The sequence below is a fragment of the Prionailurus bengalensis genome, chromosome F2 (genome assembly GCF_016509475.1).
Source record: "Prionailurus bengalensis isolate Pbe53 chromosome F2, Fcat_Pben_1.1_paternal_pri, whole genome shotgun sequence".
NCBI classification, from domain to species: Eukaryota; Metazoa; Chordata; class Mammalia; order Carnivora; family Felidae; genus Prionailurus; species Prionailurus bengalensis.
In genome coordinates, this window is record NC_057353.1 from 44552011 (window position 1) to 44570691 (window position 18681).

Below are 18681 nucleotides of genomic sequence, written 5' to 3' on the forward strand. Positions count from 1 at the left end.
TGGACGCTTAAGCCACTGAGCCATCCAGGCGCTCCATAATACATAAATCTTAAAGAAGCCCTGGATTGGGAAGTCTCAATAATGTAGTGAATCCAAATAGTCCTGAACCAGAAAGTCTCCCATTCTTGAGGCAACCCTGAAACCAAAATAGCCAATCTGTTCCCTCAACCAGAAATGATGGTTTGTTTGGCTAGATTAGTATTCTAGATACTAGCCCTAAATCAAGCTGACCATTTGGTGTGGAAGAAAGAAGGAAAGAGATGGTCTTCATGTCATTTTTAATCTCTTGACATTCTATCCAGGGAAACCATTTATAGGTGACTTAAAATAATCAAGTTACTGGTCTCTGAAGAGTACTGATGAATTGACTGTCATTTTTTTTTTTTCTTATGATGATACTATCTGGACTTAAGTCAACTAGGTTCTCACAGCCTATTAGATTTAGTACTTCTGATGACTAAGGGAGGAGAGAGGGGGAAATACTATAGGTTTTGGCTGAATGAAGGGGAGAGAAATCTGGTGCTTTTTAAAGGAAAAATAATCATTAAAATAATTTAAAGTTATTAATCCACTAAGAATCAGAGCACAGTCCAAACCCTGTCATTGAGTTAATAATAGTTGGCAATTCCTTTCAGACATAGCTTTTGTGAGGTCATTTTTTGAGGCTAGTGGTGAAAAGCTTCATAGCCACAGAGCAACATTTGGCAATAAATTAGTTCAGCTTGTTTCCACATGGCCCAAAAAATCTTCATTTGTTCCATCATGAAAAACAAACTTTCATTTGCTTGAGGCAGGGAAAAATAAATGATTTTCTTTTGCACATTTTGACAATTTAATTTTTAGCATGCTTATATGCTAATCTTTTTTTTTTTTTTTTTAAGCCACTAACTACTCTTTTCTCTGTTTGGTTTTAGTCCCTGTAAAGAAAAAAAAATGCATTTTTAGCTTTTAACAGAAAGAGCTAAATTTTCCCAAGGCAACAACAATACAGACACAAAGAAAATACATGTGATTTAACACATTACTGAGTGAGGTTGGGGAAAAATCTTTCTCTGTAAGTATGAAATGGGTTATTACATTTCAGATCAAGATAATTTTATGACTTGCTCTTGGAGGCATGGGTATGGGATAGGTGGCTACAATTTTTCTTATTCCTATGACAACAGATTAAAGTTAAGAATTGATCACTTTTAACTATAGTCCAAAACAAATATGGGATCAGCTACAGAGCCCTACTCACAAAGCATTAAATTAGGAAGGCAAAAATACCCAATTAGAATTGTGGAAAATATTAGCTGAATTATTAAAGTTTGCAAAAATATCCTAATCAATGTTTCCTCTGATGAACCATTAGAGTGTAGGGATGTGTGACTGTGGTAGCAGCAATAATGATCAAAGCTGGAGGTGCCTGGGTGGCTCAGTCAGTTAAGCATCTGTCTTTGGCTCAGGTCATTATCTTAGTGGTCCCTGAGTTTGAGCCCCACGTCAGGCTCTGTGTTGACAGCTCAGAGCCTGGAGCTTCCTTCAGATTCTGCGTCTCTCTCTCTCTGCCCCTCCCCTGCTCACACTCTCTCCCTCTCCCTCTCTCAAAAATAAATAAACATTAAAAAAAATCATGATCATAGCTAACATGGAAGATTTATTACATGACAGACCCTGTTCTAAGACTTCTACCTCTAGGAACTCACTTAATCCTACAAGATAGGTAATATTATCTTCATTTGAAATGTGAGGAAAATGCAGCTTAAGGAGAGTAAGTAACTTTGAAAGGTCACACAGTTCTCTGTCACTAGAGACTCACCCTCAACCATTACGCTATGCTTATATCAGGCTGCCATTATTAGAATACTGGTCTGCCATTTACTAGTTATATGACCTTGGACAAGCTATTTAACCTAACTATCAGTTCTGTAAATAGGTTGTTCCTACATTTAAATGAGATAGTTCATGTAAAACACTGATAGTACCTGGAAAGAGGAAATGTTTAATAAATATTAGCTATTATTAAAATAAGAGAAATTAGCAAAGAATCAAAGAATTAATAGAGGTTTAATTTACTATTATTATTTTTTGGTGTGTGTGTGTATATGTCTGTTTCTTATTCCCTATGTTACATTTTTAATATTACCTTTCAGGAATGAAGTTGATCATAGACATGACAATTACATAAATAGGGCTTTATATTTCTCAGAGTGCTTATATGAATTATCCAGTTTGATCCTTAGAACAGTCTTCTATGTTTGTCAACAAACTGAGGCTTAGAGAAGTTAGGTAATATCATGTCAGCCACATAGCTGACAGCGAAAGTTGAATCCAGATTTGAACCTATGAAAGTGAGTTTAATTTACATCCTTTGACATTGAGCTAGTTTCTTGCTTTTAGCAATGTTCTGTTGATCTCGGGTTTTCCAAGTATATAATCAAATCATCTGCATACACTGATATTTCTATTTCTTCCCTTTCCATAATTGTGACTTTCATTAATTTTTCCCGATCCTAACTGGCAGCAGTTGAGTGCCATATTAAATAGAAAACTTATCCTGCCTTTTTGCACCTTTGTTAATACTTCTTGTGTTCGCCCCTCTGTACACCCTCCTCCAAATGCTTGGGTATTGCCCGTGCCTGTCCTATCCAGCTATCAGAACTGATACGAATGTTACCTCTGCTATAAAAAAATTCTCTCTGAGCTTCTCAACTAGAGTAACCTCTCTTTATTCTAAACCAGTGGTTCTCAACTGGGGGTGGTTTTGTCCCTCGGGGGACATTTGGCAATATCTGAAGTTGTTTTTGGTTATCATTACTAGGGCGGAGGGTGCTCCTGTCATCTAATGGGTAAAAGCCAGGCAGGACGCTGGTAAGCAGCCTACAACACACAGGACAGCTCCCCGCAGAGAAGAATTCTCCAGCCTAAAATGTCAGCAGTGCTGAGGTTGAGAGATCCTGTTCTTAACTAAAGCCTCAAGGCATTAGGATACATACTGCTTTCTGCTTTTAAAAAACTTATTTATGTATATATTTTATCACCAACTGTATTATTTGAGGGCAGAGATTCCGTCTTCGCCATCTTTTTATCACCAGTATTCACAATAGTTAGCAAGTCTCCCTATATATCCATCTGTATTTCTTCATCAAATACTTTTGATTAATTTAAACATTAATCAACCATTAACTATAAAAGATGACATATGTTAGATAAAATGATTTAGAGTTTCCTTAAGGCATTTGACAAATGAGAAAAATAATGTAAAATGTAATTTGTTTTTAATTTATAAAATTCAGGCATTGCTCATTCTTATTTCTAATTCTGTACATCTTCCCCAAATGATTCCACAAACCAAGATATATTAAAAAAAAAAGAGTATAGAAAAATAATATATTTGAAAAGATACAATGCATATATGAGTGCATTTGGAAAAACATTTCAACCATGACACATTTGATGATGTGGACTAAAAACTCTACTAGCAGAATCAAACCAAGGAGGAAAAAGAAAAAGTGAAAACACTTTCAAGACAACAGGCTCAAGGGAAACACAATCAGGGAAAACAAATGCTCAACATACCAACACTGGCGTCACATTTAAAGCTCAAATTTTTTTAAAAATGTGATCTCCTTGGAAGTAAGCAGCCGCTCCTTTATTTAAAGTGCCTAAAGGATCATATTCGTTATCATATGTCAGCAGCAATTCAGAGAAGACTTTGTCAAGGAAGAAAATATGAACCTCCAGAATTCTCACAAATGATATTTCTAGTAAAACGTAGAAGATATAATCAGTAACATGATGGCTCTGCTATATAATAGCAACCCTTCTTATAGCCAGGAAGGCTGTTATTATTTTCTACTAACAGCTGTATTTCTAAATGAAAATCTGAAGGGGAATGTTCTCTGTTGTTTTTGGAAAGAGCAAAATACAAATTAGGTGGTTAATTGGTGCATCTAATTTTTGTGTGGTTTTCATTTTTATGCAGGACTTTCACTTGACAATGTAACAAATACATCCTTTGAAGTGGAAGACTCTATTAGGTAATACAGATGTTTTCTTGGATTTTATTATGCTCATGAAAATTTCATAACATTCATAATAATAGTATAAAATAATAATGTGCTGTGGTCAATAGCATGGGCAGTGGGCACAATGAAAACAGAATACTTCACATGAAAGTGCAGATGGCAACTCCAAGAAAGAATCCTGGTCACCTCTAAATGAGATTTATCCATTTCAGCAATTTGTTACCTGTTTTTAAAGCACATTTTTTTATGGATAATATTATTTATTTCCTGATCAAGCAGTGCTATAATTACATGACTTAAATAATTACTTACCTAGTAAATCTGAAGCTCTTAAATTTTCTTTCAGAAACATAACAGAAATAATGGCACTACCTAGAAAGGAAATGGCCATCAGTGGTGTTTCCAATATAAAAAACATACATTATACGGTACCATCTGAAAGAAATTAAGCTCTTTGTGTCTTATACCTGATTAGTTATGTTCTGGTCAGAGACATCCAGCAGCTGTGGCTGTGAAAACAACTCCCTCTCGCCCCCTCATGGTTGAGGATACATAAAAACTGGCCTGGTTTACAATGGACCTAGGACAGTGGCTGAGATAATGCCCCATGGACAGCAAGGGCAAAATAAAGGTTACTAAATAACTAAATGAATAGATGAATAGATAGATAGGTGATAGATAGGTAGATAGAGCAGGAAGGGATGGAAAGGCAGAAAGACAGAAGGGAAGGAAAGAAAGAATGGAAAGAAGGAAGTTTTAATTTTCGATATATGCCAGACTGAAACTCATTATTTCCCTTCATCTCCTCCTGTAATTCCTATTCCAAGGGGCACCTGGGTGGCTCAGTTGGTAAAGTCTATTCCAATGACACCTCTAAGGAGCCCCAGAATCCTAGGACTACTGCCAGTCTCCACTCTCCTTCATATGACACGTCCAACAGCATCCTGGGTCTGTCAGGTCCAGATTTCACCAACTGTCCAGTTCACCCTCCTCTTCAGTCCACGGTCACTGGGCTTCATTTCAGGCATAGACCTCAAGCTCCTGCCACTTTCCTCACACATTTGTCCTCGATCTCTTTTATATTCTATGCCCACCCTTACTAAAATCATCATAATTCCCAGAACCATCAGTTTCATTCTAATTTTTTTTCAATTTTTTTTTTATTTTTTGAGAGACAGAGACAGATAGAGCACTAGTTGGGGAGGGGCAGAGAGAGAGGGAGACACAGAATCTGAAGCAGGCTCCAGGCTCTGAGCTGTCAGCACACAGCCCAACGCGGGGCTCGAACCCACAAACTGTGAGATCATGATCTGAGCTGAAGTCAGACTCTTAACTGACTGAGCCACCCAGGCACCCCTCATTTAGTTTCATTCTAAAGGACTTTTATTCATGTTATTCCCTTTGCAACTCTGCCTCCAGTTTTGAGACCAACTCTAGACTCAAGTATCACCTCTGGATTCCCCCAGACCCAGTCGACCAATCCACACTTTGGTGTGATTGATTACCCCTTGTCATATAGCTTTCATGTTACACGGAAGATTTATTTGCCTATTCCCCACCCCCAAAAAGACTATCAGTTCCTTTTACTCTGAGATGTCTTATTTTTCTAAGATCTCCCAGGTGTAGCTAGCACATAGATAAGAGAGTTGGTGGGATCTCTGCCCTGCATTTACTGGCCCTCATAGTATAAGACCCTCTTTCCCATTACTGAGGCTACTGAATCCTCAGCCTCTAACTGAGCCTTGACCTGTTTCTATGGCCTCAGGTTGTGTAGGGTAAGTTGAATCTCTCTGAGTTGTTCCTCTTATGGAGCCATTCCTCTATGAGTAGAGGCATGGGAAAACCCAAACTTGCAATACTACAAAATAATACACATCATAATTTGAATTTTAAATTTTTAACAGAAATTATTAGCAAGGCTTTTAAGTTTGTTTTTTAAAATAAAACTATACAGAAGAAAATAGGGAAGAAAAGTCATCATAAAAATAACTCATCACCTAGAGAAAATTGTAGTTAGTATGTTGGCACATTTATTTTACCTTAGCGGAGTTGAAACTATAATGCAATTTTTTTTTTCAGTTTCCTTAGCTACCATATTACAAACAATTTGCAACATCATTAAAATTTTTTCATAGATAAAAATTTTAATAAGCCTGTATAATAATCCATTAAATCAATTAAATTTGAATATAACTATATCTGTTATTCTGGCAATTGATTTAAAACAAAATAAATCCATACCAGAAGCCCTCATTCAAGATAAGCTGGGATTCTCATATGTTTTCTCCATCTTTTTCTCAACCTCGCTCTCTCTTATTCAAGTTGAGCTATTATTCAAGTCCTTGCAAAATTCTCCTGGGCAGGTTATTTATCGGAATGGACATTTCACACAGAATAAACGGAGTGTGAAAAATGTCCACCAAGCATGAACTTAATTGGGTGATGTGACTTTAAAACATTAAAGCAATGTTTCCTGTACAGATACATAGCCCATTAGGTTAAGAATTGAGTTCAGGACAGGGGTAAAAATGTATGAAAATTTTCCATTTCATATTTGGACCAAAACAATTCAGGGAAACTAATTTAACATTTCAGAGAATTAGAAAAAGTATAAAAAACAAGACCCCATTCCCATCCCATCACTGACCTCCTGTGTAATTACATAAGGAATGTTTTCAAGTGGAGGGAGATCGATCAATAAAAAATAGGTGAATTATCACTACTAATGCGTACCAAATCCAAATGCATTCCATTATAACAATCCTTAAGATGACTATTTCACAGCAAAGGAGTCTAGTAAGAAGGCAGACATTGCTTACATGGAATGAGGAAACCTTAGAGCTGATAGGAGATACAAAGACAATGTACTTCAGGTTCTAAACTTTATATCTGGGAGACAGGTCCAGAGGAGTTGTTTGTTCATTCGTTGATCCATTCACTTAATAAACATTTATATTACAGGGCACCTGGGTGGCTCAGTCAGCTAAGCATCTGACTTCGGCTCAGGTCATGGTCTCATGGTTTGTGAGTTTGAGCCCCACGTGGGGCTCTGTGCTGACAACTCAGAGCCTGGAGCCTGCTTGGGATTCTGTGTCTCCTTCTCTCTCCGCACCCCCCCCCCCCCCCGTCAAAAATAAATAATCACTAACAAACCTTTATATTACAGCAGAATCAGAACCAAAGCCCACATTTCCTTATCCCCAGTCCAGAGCTCTTTCTGGTACACTACACTCCATTGCCTCCCTTGAAGGTAGAAAGGCATCATTTTCCTTCTTTTCTTGTTGCTCAACCAGTTTCAAAAATAATTTCATTTTTAGAACCCATGGAGGCCACCTGGGTGGCTCAGTCAGTTAAGCATCCAACTTTGGCTCAGGTCATGATGTTGTGGTTCGCGGGTTCAAGCCCCACATCGAGCTCTGTGCTCACAGCTCAGGGCCTGGAGCCTGCTTCGGATTCTGTGTCTCCCTTTCTCTCTGACCCTCCCCCTCTTTCTCTCTGTCTCTCTCTCTCAAAAATACATAAACATTAAAAACAAAAAAGAACGGATAGGGGAAAAGAGGTAGGTGACAATTTCATTGCTAAAAGAAAAATGGGACATGATTGGTAACAATAAGCTTGACATATACTTATATGCATCAAATTATATCAATCGGCTACAAAATATTTATCAGAGTTTTAAGAACATTAATATGCTTTTACTTTCTGAAAGAACTTATATCTAATGCATTTCCATACTCATTTTTTTCTGTTTTAAGAGAATATGAGGTTTTCTACAAAACTGTTAGATAAGAGAATAAGATTTTTTAGTTTTATTCATCTAGCAAACGAAGCAATAAAAAAGAACATTCTGTTAAGGAACATTTACTTGTAATTCATTTATCTTTCAAAATATGGTTAAAATGAGAGCTGTGCTGAGCAAAAAGACAGTATCTGAGCAACAGCTAATAACATAACTTCTAAGTAGAACAGTAAATTTTTAAAATGAGAAAAAATAAACTGAAGTGCCTCATATATAGTTGCAATCAGAGATTTGTCAAACTCAACCCTGTCTAGTTGTTGCTATAACCACCACCACTGCCTGATGAACATCTAGGAAGAGGAAAGAACCACTATGCTTTTGCTCCTGTAGTGAAACTTAATATTCAAAAATAGAGCATTTCAAGAAGAATAGTTTTTTTGGCTTTTGCTTTTTTTTTTTTTAATTTGAGAGAGAGGGCATGTAAGAGGGGGAGGGACAGAGGGAGAAGGAGAGAGAATCTTAAGCAGGCCCCACGCTCAACGCAGAGCCTGAGGTGGGGCTCAATCCCCCTGGGATCATGACCTGAACCCAAATCAAGAGTCAGATGCTCAACTGACTGAGCCACCCAGGCACCCCAAGATCAATAGTTTAAAAAGCATTAAAACAGGACACAGTTGTAAACTAAACAGATTTGGACTAGGTATGATCAACCTATAGTTACTACTGAGCATTTACGTCAGCACTCACATTTTGTGTGCATTTTTGACTTGAGGCATATTTGGGCAAGAGGTTCAAGAACACTTTTCCATTCTAGCCTTCATATGGACACAGATGGATACAGAGTGCTCACAGACATGGGTCTACACAGAGAGTACTTGTGGATGCTGGATTAAATTCATTACACAGTGTCATATGGTGACCCCAGAGGCAGACACTGAACCACAATGACCACAATGCATTAAAAAAGAAAAGGTGAAAGGTAGCATATGAAAGATAATGTACCAAAATGTAATCAGTGGTTATGTAGAAGTTGGGTGGCAGGGGGAAGATAGCAGGAATATTTTCTGTTGGGAGAAAAAAACAAAAAAAGCTTCTACAGTGTTCCTATGGAGCCAATTATTAATGTATTCATTTGGCCCTAAAGTTGTAGTGCTTCATTATCAGGAAGACTCAACAACAATTATTATGGGTGAGTCAACTGTTCTGTTTTTGGCCATTAAATGTCACTCAGATTAGTAATCAGAACAGAGTATCCTGTCCAGTCAAGGTTGATATAAAGAAATGTACATGTGGGAATTCTGATTTGGATTTCCAGAAGAAATTAGATAAAGGCCAACCAAGATTCTGGTGGCTTCAGCTGAACCAAGTCTAGATGTGGGCGAGGGTGCCAGGTCCAGGGGTCGGCTGTGGCCTGGTGTTGGGCTTCCTAACCGTCCCTGAAATGAATCCCACATTTGTCCCTGATTTGCCTCCTTTGACATCATTCAGATTTGGTCCAAGGACTGGCTGTTATAAGAGTTTATGCTCTAAAATCCATAGCAGGCCTCAGGTGAAAGGAAAAAAAAAAAAAACAACTATAAATTAATCTGGTGCATGAGAATTCAGAAAGACTGTACAAACTTGATTTGGATTTTCTTCTGTAATAGTTACTAATGGGGATCAGTAAAACAGAAGTTAAGCATCAAACTTCTAGATGTTAACAATCAAACTCAAGGGTAGATTTTTACAGGTGAGTTTAGATCTTTGTGTCTGTAGAATAGATAACTGAGGATTCCCTTTTTACATTAAGATATATGTGCACTTTACTAAACTCTCTTTACCCCCCAAATAATGATTTTTTACTAAAGGTTTAATGGCACAGAAGAGTTCAATAACTATTTAATGCATTATACTATGGCCATTGAAAAATATCTTGCTCACATTTATTTACTACTTTTCATTTTTTACCCTTTATGACAACTTAATTTTTTATTTTATTAAAATAATTTCTTAATGTTTATTTATTTTTGAGAGAGGTAAAGACAGAGCATAAGTGGGGGAGGGGAAGAGAGAGAGGGAGACAGAATCAGAAGCAGGCTCCAGGCTCTGAGCTGTCAGAGCAGAGCCCGATGCAGGGCTCGAACTCACGGACGGTCAGATCATGACCTGAGCCTAGGTCAGACACTTAATTGACTGAGCCACCCAGGTGACCTGACAACTTAATATTTTAAATCCTTTTTAAAATTTGGGGTATAATTGACATACAACATTATATTAGTTTCAGTTATACAACATAATGATTTTATATTTGTATTTCTGTTTTATTTTTTAAGATTCTTTCACTTAATACTTTACCGAAGTATAATTATATGCAATGCTATATTAGTTTCAGGTATACAACATTCAACAATTCTATACATTTCTCAGTTCTCATCAAGATTAGTGCACTCTTTTTAAACTTAATTTTTTATTTTAGTATAGTTGACACACAATCTTATATTAATTTTAGGTGTATAATTTAGTGATTTGACAGGGTTATACATTATGCTGTGTTCACCACAAGTAGTTACCATCTGCCCCGTTACATCACTATTACAATACCATTGACTGTATTCCTTATGCTGTTGCCTTTCATTCTCATGACTTATTCATTTCATAACTGGAAGCCCGTATCTTCCTCTCTCCTCCACCCATGTTGCCCAAACCCCCATCCCTTCTCCTCTGGCGACCATCAGTTTGTTCTCTATAATTATAGGTCTGATTTTGCTTTTAGCTTGTTTTTTCAATTTTTTAAGATCATTTTTTTAAAGATTCTACCATTAGGGATTGCCTTAAGAATTCTGAGTATTCCGTAAGAATACTGAGCATCTCTTCATATATCTGTTGGCCATTTATGTCTTCTTTGGAAAAATATCTATTCAGGTCCTCTGCCCAGTTTTTAATTGGATTTTGTTTTTGGTTGAGTTGAATAAGATCTCTATGTATTTTGGATATTAACCCCTTATTGGATATATTATTTGAAAATATCTTCTCCCACTCAGTAGTATGCTGTTTTGTTTTGTTGATGGTTTCTTTCACTGTACAAAAGTTTTTTATTTTGATGTAGTCCCAACGGTTTATTTTTACTTTTGTTTCCCTTGCCTTAGGAGACATAACCAGAAAGATTTTTCTGTAGCTCATGTCAGAGAAATTACTGCCTATGTTTTCTTCTAGGAGTTTCATGGTTTTAGGTTTCACGCTTAGGTCTTTAATCCATTTTGAGTTTATTTTTGTGTATGGTGTAAGAAAGGGATCCATTTTCATTCTTTTGCATGTTGGCTGCCCAGTTTTCCCAGCACCATTTGTTGAAGAGACTGTCTTTTTCCCATTGTATATTCTTGCGTCCTTTGTCATGGATTAATTGACCATATAAGTGTGGGTTTATTTCTGGACCCTCTATTCTGTTCCATTGATTTCTGTGTCTATTTTTTGCCAGTGCTGTACTGTTCCGATTACTACAGCTTTGTTTATTTATTTATTTATTTATTTATTTATTTATTTATTTTTAATTTTTTTTTTCAACGTTTTTTATTTATTTTTGGGACAGAGCGAGACAGAGCATGAACGGGGGAGGGGCAGAGAGAGAGAGGGAGACACAGAATCGGAAGCAGGCTCCAGGCTCTGAGCCATCAGCCCAGAGCCTGACGCGGGGCTCGAACTCACGGACCGCGAGATGGTGACCTGGCTGAAGTCGGACGCTTAACCGACTGTGCCACCCAGGCGCCCCATCGATTACTACAGCTTTGTAACATGTCTTGAAATCTGGCATTGTGACACCTCCAGCTTTGTTCTTCTTTCTCAAGACTGCTTTGGTTATTCGATTCTTTGGTGGTTCCATACGAATTTTAGGGTTATTTGTTCTAGTTCTGTGAAAAACATTGTTGGTATTTTGATAGGGATTGCATTAAATCTGCCGATGTTTGTGTATATTGCAAAATGGTCACCATATTAAGTCTAGTTAACATTGCTCACCATATATAGTTACAGAATGTTTTTTCTTATAATGAGAACTTTTAAAATTTACTTTTACCAACTTTTAAGTATGTAACACAGTACTATTAGCTATGGTTGCCATGCAGTGTATGACATCCCATGACTTATTTATTTTATAACTGGAAGTTTGTACCTTCTGACTCTCTTCAGTCATTTCACCCACCTCCCATTTCCTGCCTCTGACAACCACCAATCTGTTCTCTGTATCTATAAGCTTGATTTTTTTGTTTGTTTTTCAGATTTCACATATAGGTGAGATAATATGGTATTAGTCTTTCTCTGAGTTACTTCACTTAGTGGAATGCCCTCAAGGTCCATCCATGTCATAGGTGATAAGATTTCATTCTTTTTTGTGGCTGAATAATATTCCATCATGAATATACACCATTTTTTAAAAAATTAATCCATTGATAGACACTTAGGTTGTCTCCATATCTTGGCTATAGTAAATAATGCTGCAATGAACACAGGGATGCATATTATCTTTTCAAGTCACTGTTTTGTTTCTTTGGATAAGTACCCAGAAGTGGAATTTCTGGATCACAGGGTAATTTTATTTTTAATTTTTTGAGGAACTTCCATATTGTTTTCCATAGTGGCTGCACCAATTTACATTCCTAACAGTGCAATTTACATTACTAACAGTGCACAAGGGTTCCCTTTTCTCCACATCCTCGCCAACACCTGTTACTTCTTATCTTTTGATAATAACCATTCAAACAGGTATAAGGTGGTATCTCATTGTGGTTTTGATTTGCAATTCCCTATTGATTAATGAAGTTGGACATCTTTAATGTACTTGTTGGTAATCTGTATGTCTTTTTAAAAAAAAAAGTCTATGCAGATGCTGTGCCTATTTTAAAATTGGATCATTTGTTGTTTTTGCTATTATGTGAGTTCTTTATATATTTTGGATGTTAACTCCTCATTTGATATATGATTTACAAATATTTTCTCCCATTTAGTAGTTTGTCTTTTCATTTCGTTGATAGTTTCTTTTGCTGTGCAGAGCTTTTTAATTTGGTGTAGTCCCACTGTAGTTTATTTTTGCTTTTGTTGTCTTTGCTCTTGGTGTCAAATCCAAAAACATCATTGCCAAGAATAGTGTCAAGGGGCTTACTGCCTATGTTTTCTTCTAGGAGTTTCATGGTTTCAGGTCTTACATTCAGGCCTTTAATCCACTTTGAGTCAATTTCTGTGTATGATGTAAGAGACTGGTCGAGTTTCATTCTTTTGCATGTGACTATGCAGTTTCCCAGCACCATTTATTGAAGAGACTGATCTTTCCCATTGCATATTCTTGGTTCCTTTTTAGAAAATTAATTAAACACATAGACATAGATGTGTTTCTGGGCTTTCTGTTTTGGTCCATTGATCTGTGTCTGTTTTTATGCCAATACCAAAGAGTTTTGATTACTATAGTTTTGTAATATCATTTGAAGCCGGGGAGCGTAATGCCTCCAGCTTTGTTCTTCTTTCTTAAGATTCCTTTGGCTATTTTGTGGCTCTATACAAACTTTATAGCTGTCTTTTCTAGTTTTGTGAAAAATGCTGTCGGAATTTTAATAGGGATTGCATTGAATCTATAGATTGCTTTGGGTTGTATGGGCATTTTAACAATATGAAGTCTCCCGATCCTTGAGCACAGACTGTCTTTCCATTTATTTGCATCATCTTCCATTTCTTTCATCAATGTCTTACACTTACAGTGTACAGGTTTTCCACCTCCTTGGTTAAATTTACTCCTAGGTATTTTATTCTTTTTCATGCAACTGTGACCACTTCTTAAAAGACACATTTAACCCCAAATTAAAACAATTACACTTTACTCATCTGTGATTATGGATATAATATTCATATCTGATTCAGTTATAAAAAACAAAACAAAACAAAAGAAACAAACAAACCCTTGGTCCATGGGTTACAAATTCAAATGCATACAGGGGCCAAGTAGGCAATCCTCTATAGAGGAAAAAAGTAATGAAGATGGTGGGCTGGGGCGATGAAGGGTGGTAGGGTGTGATGATGAGGTTGGGGGGCTGGTGTGATGAGGGCGGGGAGCTGTAGCTGTGGGGAGCAGTAGGGCCGTGGTGACTTGGAATATACAAGATCAGTGAAAAGTAGCAGCCATAATTCAGCTCTAGCCACATGCAAGTCCAGGGTTACCAAATCTGATTCTTTAAGGCAAACCACTTTTTGTGTTTCATGGTCCAGTTTTTAAACTGGAAAATTAGTTTGTATTCTTTAAAAGCATTGCTTAAGCCAAACAAAACACAGCAAAGATCTGATCTACAAGACACCGGTTTTTGGAATCTCACCTAGTCTGCAATGAAAATGTCATCAATTTTCATTTAGTGTACATTCCGTTCATTGGTTAGCCTCTGTGATCTGAAGGGAAGCCAGGCTATATCTTTATAATATAGTCAAGTAGAAGACAAAGTAGTAAAGGAAACCATTTCATAAAAAATAACCCATGACATGAAAAGAACATATTTATATAACAATGCTACAAACAGATCCTCACATGTAAATATCTGGCTTGTGGTTTCTGACCACTTACAATGGCAACTTTATTGTACTGCTAAAAAGCAAACCACGAAAGCACTTTCCCGTCACTCACCATCAAGCTTCAAACATGTGGACACATTGAGCGTGCTCCCAGGCTCAATCAACTCTAACTGTATGGAGGTACTGAGTGACCCAAAATTATCATTCCCTGTTGTAGAACTGTAGGGGAAAAGTAGGTCAATTACCACATACTCTATGGAGTTAGGATTTGAAAATCTGAAAATGTGAGAGTTTGAAAAGTGTTTCTTGATAGAGAAAAAAAGTCCTACCACCCATACCGGCAGGAATGCAGCGGTCAAGTTGTTCATATTAATATAAAATTTGCTTGTGTCACTTATTGAAGATACTGGAGAAATTATTCAAAGGTAATTTGTATAATTTCAAACAAGGAAATGTACCTGGATTAAGAACAACAGTCCTTTCTTTTCTGCATTTGTCATGACACACATTAGTGATTAAGCTTGAAAAGACTCTGAAAAAGTAAAAACTCTGTCACTGAGAGGATTAACTCTGTATTATAAATTCAATAGCACATTACTTCGTCAGTAGCAACTTCTCTAGAAACACATCCTCAAAAAGTCAGGATGGGTGGAAAAGACCTTTCAAATAGAGTTTTTTAGGTTTTAGGAATGCTCTCAGCTAAGTGCATGAGCAGACATAAAATGAGAACTTCAGAGTTTAATTCTGCGCATTTTATTTAGGCTGGTCTGGGGACAAATCTGCTGGAGCAGACAACCCAAAGCCACCGAGAAAGGGATATTTTCTGCATATTTCCAACATGAAAATAAACGTCTGCGTGAAGTGCCCACAGGCAGCCCATGCGGTTTAGAGCTCTCGTGATTTCATCCAGGCTGGCACTAAGCACGGGGCTCCAAAGGACAGAGAGAATTCTTAGCATCTAGGTCTGTGGAATGTTACAGGTCACTTGCTTATTGGTCTGTTTATGCTTCCTTTCATTTGTTTCTAATAAAAATCTTGGAGACCAAAGTTTCTGCTTGAGATGACTTCTTTAGAGTTCCAAAAAGGCCTCACCAGGGCTTTCTGGCTACACTATGACCATCGTCTAATGGGTTACAGACACACTTCAGCTTACAGCTCTATCACGGCACAACAGAAATACACGAAACAACATATATCCCACATCATGAATTTCCATTTGGGCCACAGCCAGCATGTTAGGGAAAACTGGAGATGGAAAAGACTTAAGAGTCACATGTCTCATTCTCTCCTCATTTTCTCAGGGCATTTGGCTCTCTAACTTTCATCCAAATTAGCCCATCACACAGTGACTACTTCTCTTAGGAAATTATTTGAGGGTCAAGGAAATCTCGCTGCTATCGATGTTATCATTCCACGTAAAATGCCAAGTGTTTGATCTCATACAATTCATCTCAAATTTCATCCACTCATTACTCACTTCTATACATCTGGGCATTAATGAAGTAAAATTGCAAGTTTGTGTGTCTCATACATTACCTGACATAGTGGATGCTCATTCAATATTTGTTTCTTGCCTTTATTTCTAAATTACTGCCTGAATTTAACTTGGAAAAGGCTGATATAGTCTGTGAACTCTCTTCAAATTACTTTAAATCAATATACTCTCAGAGGTACGGAACAGAGAAATGTCATCGGTGCTTCTATTATGTCTTATTTCTCCCACCCTCCCTGGCCCTACAACAACCTTCCTTCATATTCCACTCCCTCACCACCCCTATACAAATTAATTTTTTGTTGTTGTTTTGGTTTTTTTGTTTGTTTTTAAAAAGATTTTTTTAATGGATATTATTGTTGAGAGAGACAAAGAGACAGAACATGAGTGGGCAAGGGGCAGAGAAAGAGGCAGACACAGAATCCGAAGCAGGCTCCAGGCTCTGAGCTGTCAGCACAGAGCCCGATGTGGGGTTTGAACTCACGAACCGCGAGATCATGACCCAAGCTGAAGTCAGGCGCTCAACCAACTGAGCCACCCAGGTGCCCCCACAAATTAATTTTATATCGAGTAAGGTCTACCATGAATCTCCTTAATTCCATGTGACTTCAACTCTTTCGGTTGTTGATGGCTTCATGATTTTTAACCATCTCTCAATGTTTCAGCACAGCATAGATCAGTCATGAGGATGAACAAAAAAAGGAAAATGTGAAATGAAAGCCTGTACTTTGTAGATGCACAAATAATCTAACTTAACCCCCAAAGGACAGGCTTAAAGACTTTTAAGTATTTACAAAAGTGAATATCCATGAGTTCCTTGCAATGAAATGCTTAACCATTATGCTTTCAAGCAAATGTTTTTCTCTTCCAACACCCAAGAACAGAACATCCTATCCTCATTTTATCAAACTTCAAATTCAAACCAGCTCTACAAAGCTGTATTGTGTGATTTTCCTGTACTACGCTTTCCTGGAGGAAGCAGATGGAAAGCAAGCAGACACATGCAGGCACATCTCCTAGGTCTCAGTTAAATGGTAAGGACAGGTATTAAACAGGTCATTGTGAGCATGATGAGAGTTGCTGGAGGGGAAATGCAGGACCAGGGCTGCTGTGTGTGGTTGAGCAGGTTGTACAGTGCACAAAGACACAAAATCTGAGGAAGCACCACCCACATCTCACATCTTGCTGAGTTGTATATCTCTCAGGACAATTCTATGACAGATGGTGCCCAAGCATGCTGTACTAATGAAATCACTGTATCACAGTAATTTGCAGACAAACAGAAATAACGTATCACGAGAAAGGCTGCCTTTTTCTAATTCACAAAAAGACACCATGTAGACAAGAAGAGGGCCCTGTAGGGTGCTAAGGGAACAGAGAGAATAAGCCTGTTTAATTTAGTCTAGAAGCCAAGAAAGACCTTCTGGGGAGGGAGGGATTAGTAGTAGTTTAAAATTGTACTACAAACTCCACAGAATATCCAACTTATTTCTTTTTACTAGATTTTTGGTATAACAGTTTCTCTAAAAACACATTCTCAAATTGCAGTTAGACCTTGAAAGAAATCTGCCCTTCAGCCTCTCTGAAGTTAATTAGCAAGTAAACAGAAGTGATAGGAAGCCAGAGCAAGAAGACAGAAAGTTACACACACATCTTAGGCTTCTATGCTTTTCCTAGGACAAATTTCTGTGTCTGTTTTTTTTTTTTTTAATATTTTTTAACATTTATTCATTTTTAAGAGACAGAGACAGAATGTGAGTGGGGGAGAGGCAGAGAGAGAGGGAGACACAGAATCCAAAACAGGCTCCAGGTTCTGAGCTGCCTGCACAGAGCCCGATGGGCGGCTCGAACCCACAAACCGTGAAATCATGACCTGAGCTGAAGCTGGACGCTTTACCGACTGAGCCACCCAGGTGCCCCTGTTTTTGTTTGTGTGTGTGTGTGTTTTTTAAATGTATTTTGTCTTGGTAGGTTATTTGGAAATTCTCGTATTTTCCAACACATTTCAGTAGGAAACATGTGGAACGGTCAAGGGGTAATTGCTGCTCCATGGCTGAACAAATGAGCTGTGAGGATCCTACTTTTCTGCTCCCTGAAAATGAGCCATTACATGGATGAGAACAATGGAAAGCATTTCTTAAACTGGTTCCTCCATTTTAGAGAATTTAATCATCAGCCATCTTCTGGGGGCGTGGGAAGGGATGCCCTTATGAAGAATGAGCTTTGTTTCTAAGTAATACTAATAATTATAAATCACAGTGACAGTAGCTAGTGTTGCCTACATGTCAAACTCTGCAGTTCGTATCCAACACTGTTCTTAGCCATTTGCGTTTACTCTGCTTTTCCCCAGGACAACTTCTGAGGTAAGAACTCTTCTTTATTTTTTATTTTTAAGGGATCTCGACACACAGCATGGGGCCTGAACCTACAACCCTGAGATGGAGGGTCGCACGCTCCTCCCCCGACTGAGCGAGCCAGGCGCCCCCTGAGGTAAGAAGTCTTTGTATCTCCACTTTACAGGTTAGGGATCTGAGGCGTGAACCTGTTTACATAACTTGTATGAGGCCACAGAGCTTTCCAGCGGCAGAGCTGGGATTTGAACCCTGGCAGTGTGGCCCCAGAGCTCATGTTCTGGACCATTCAACTGCCCTGTCTGGTTGGGACAAATATCCAGCCTAGGCTAGAGACGAAATTGAGAAATAACCGCTAAGCTTTCTTAATTAATGGAAACACAAACACAAGTCAACATCTAGAACTAACCACACTGCCAGTGTAACTAGCCTATCAGTCAGAATGCGCGTTTGGACGTATTCTCCAGTGAGAAAGACCTTCAGGGAGAAAGCATAAGGTGACGCAAGAATACTAGGGCTCTGACATTCTCAGAAAGCTGGACCCAGGCCTGGGCATTCAGATCTGCCAGG

At 37.9% G+C, this 18681-nt stretch overlaps 1 protein-coding gene across 1 annotated transcript in view; it reads right to left on the reverse strand.

Annotated features, from left to right (window-relative positions):
* The window catches only part of NIPAL2 (NIPA like domain containing 2), an 85027-nt gene that overhangs the window by 36112 nt on the left and 30234 nt on the right, over nucleotides 1-18681 (reverse strand). The window contains exon 4 of the mRNA XM_043601457.1: nucleotides 4323-4382. Coding sequence (XP_043457392.1) covers nucleotides 4323-4382 — 60 coding nt within the window. The remainder of the gene's footprint in view (nucleotides 1-4322; nucleotides 4383-18681) is intronic.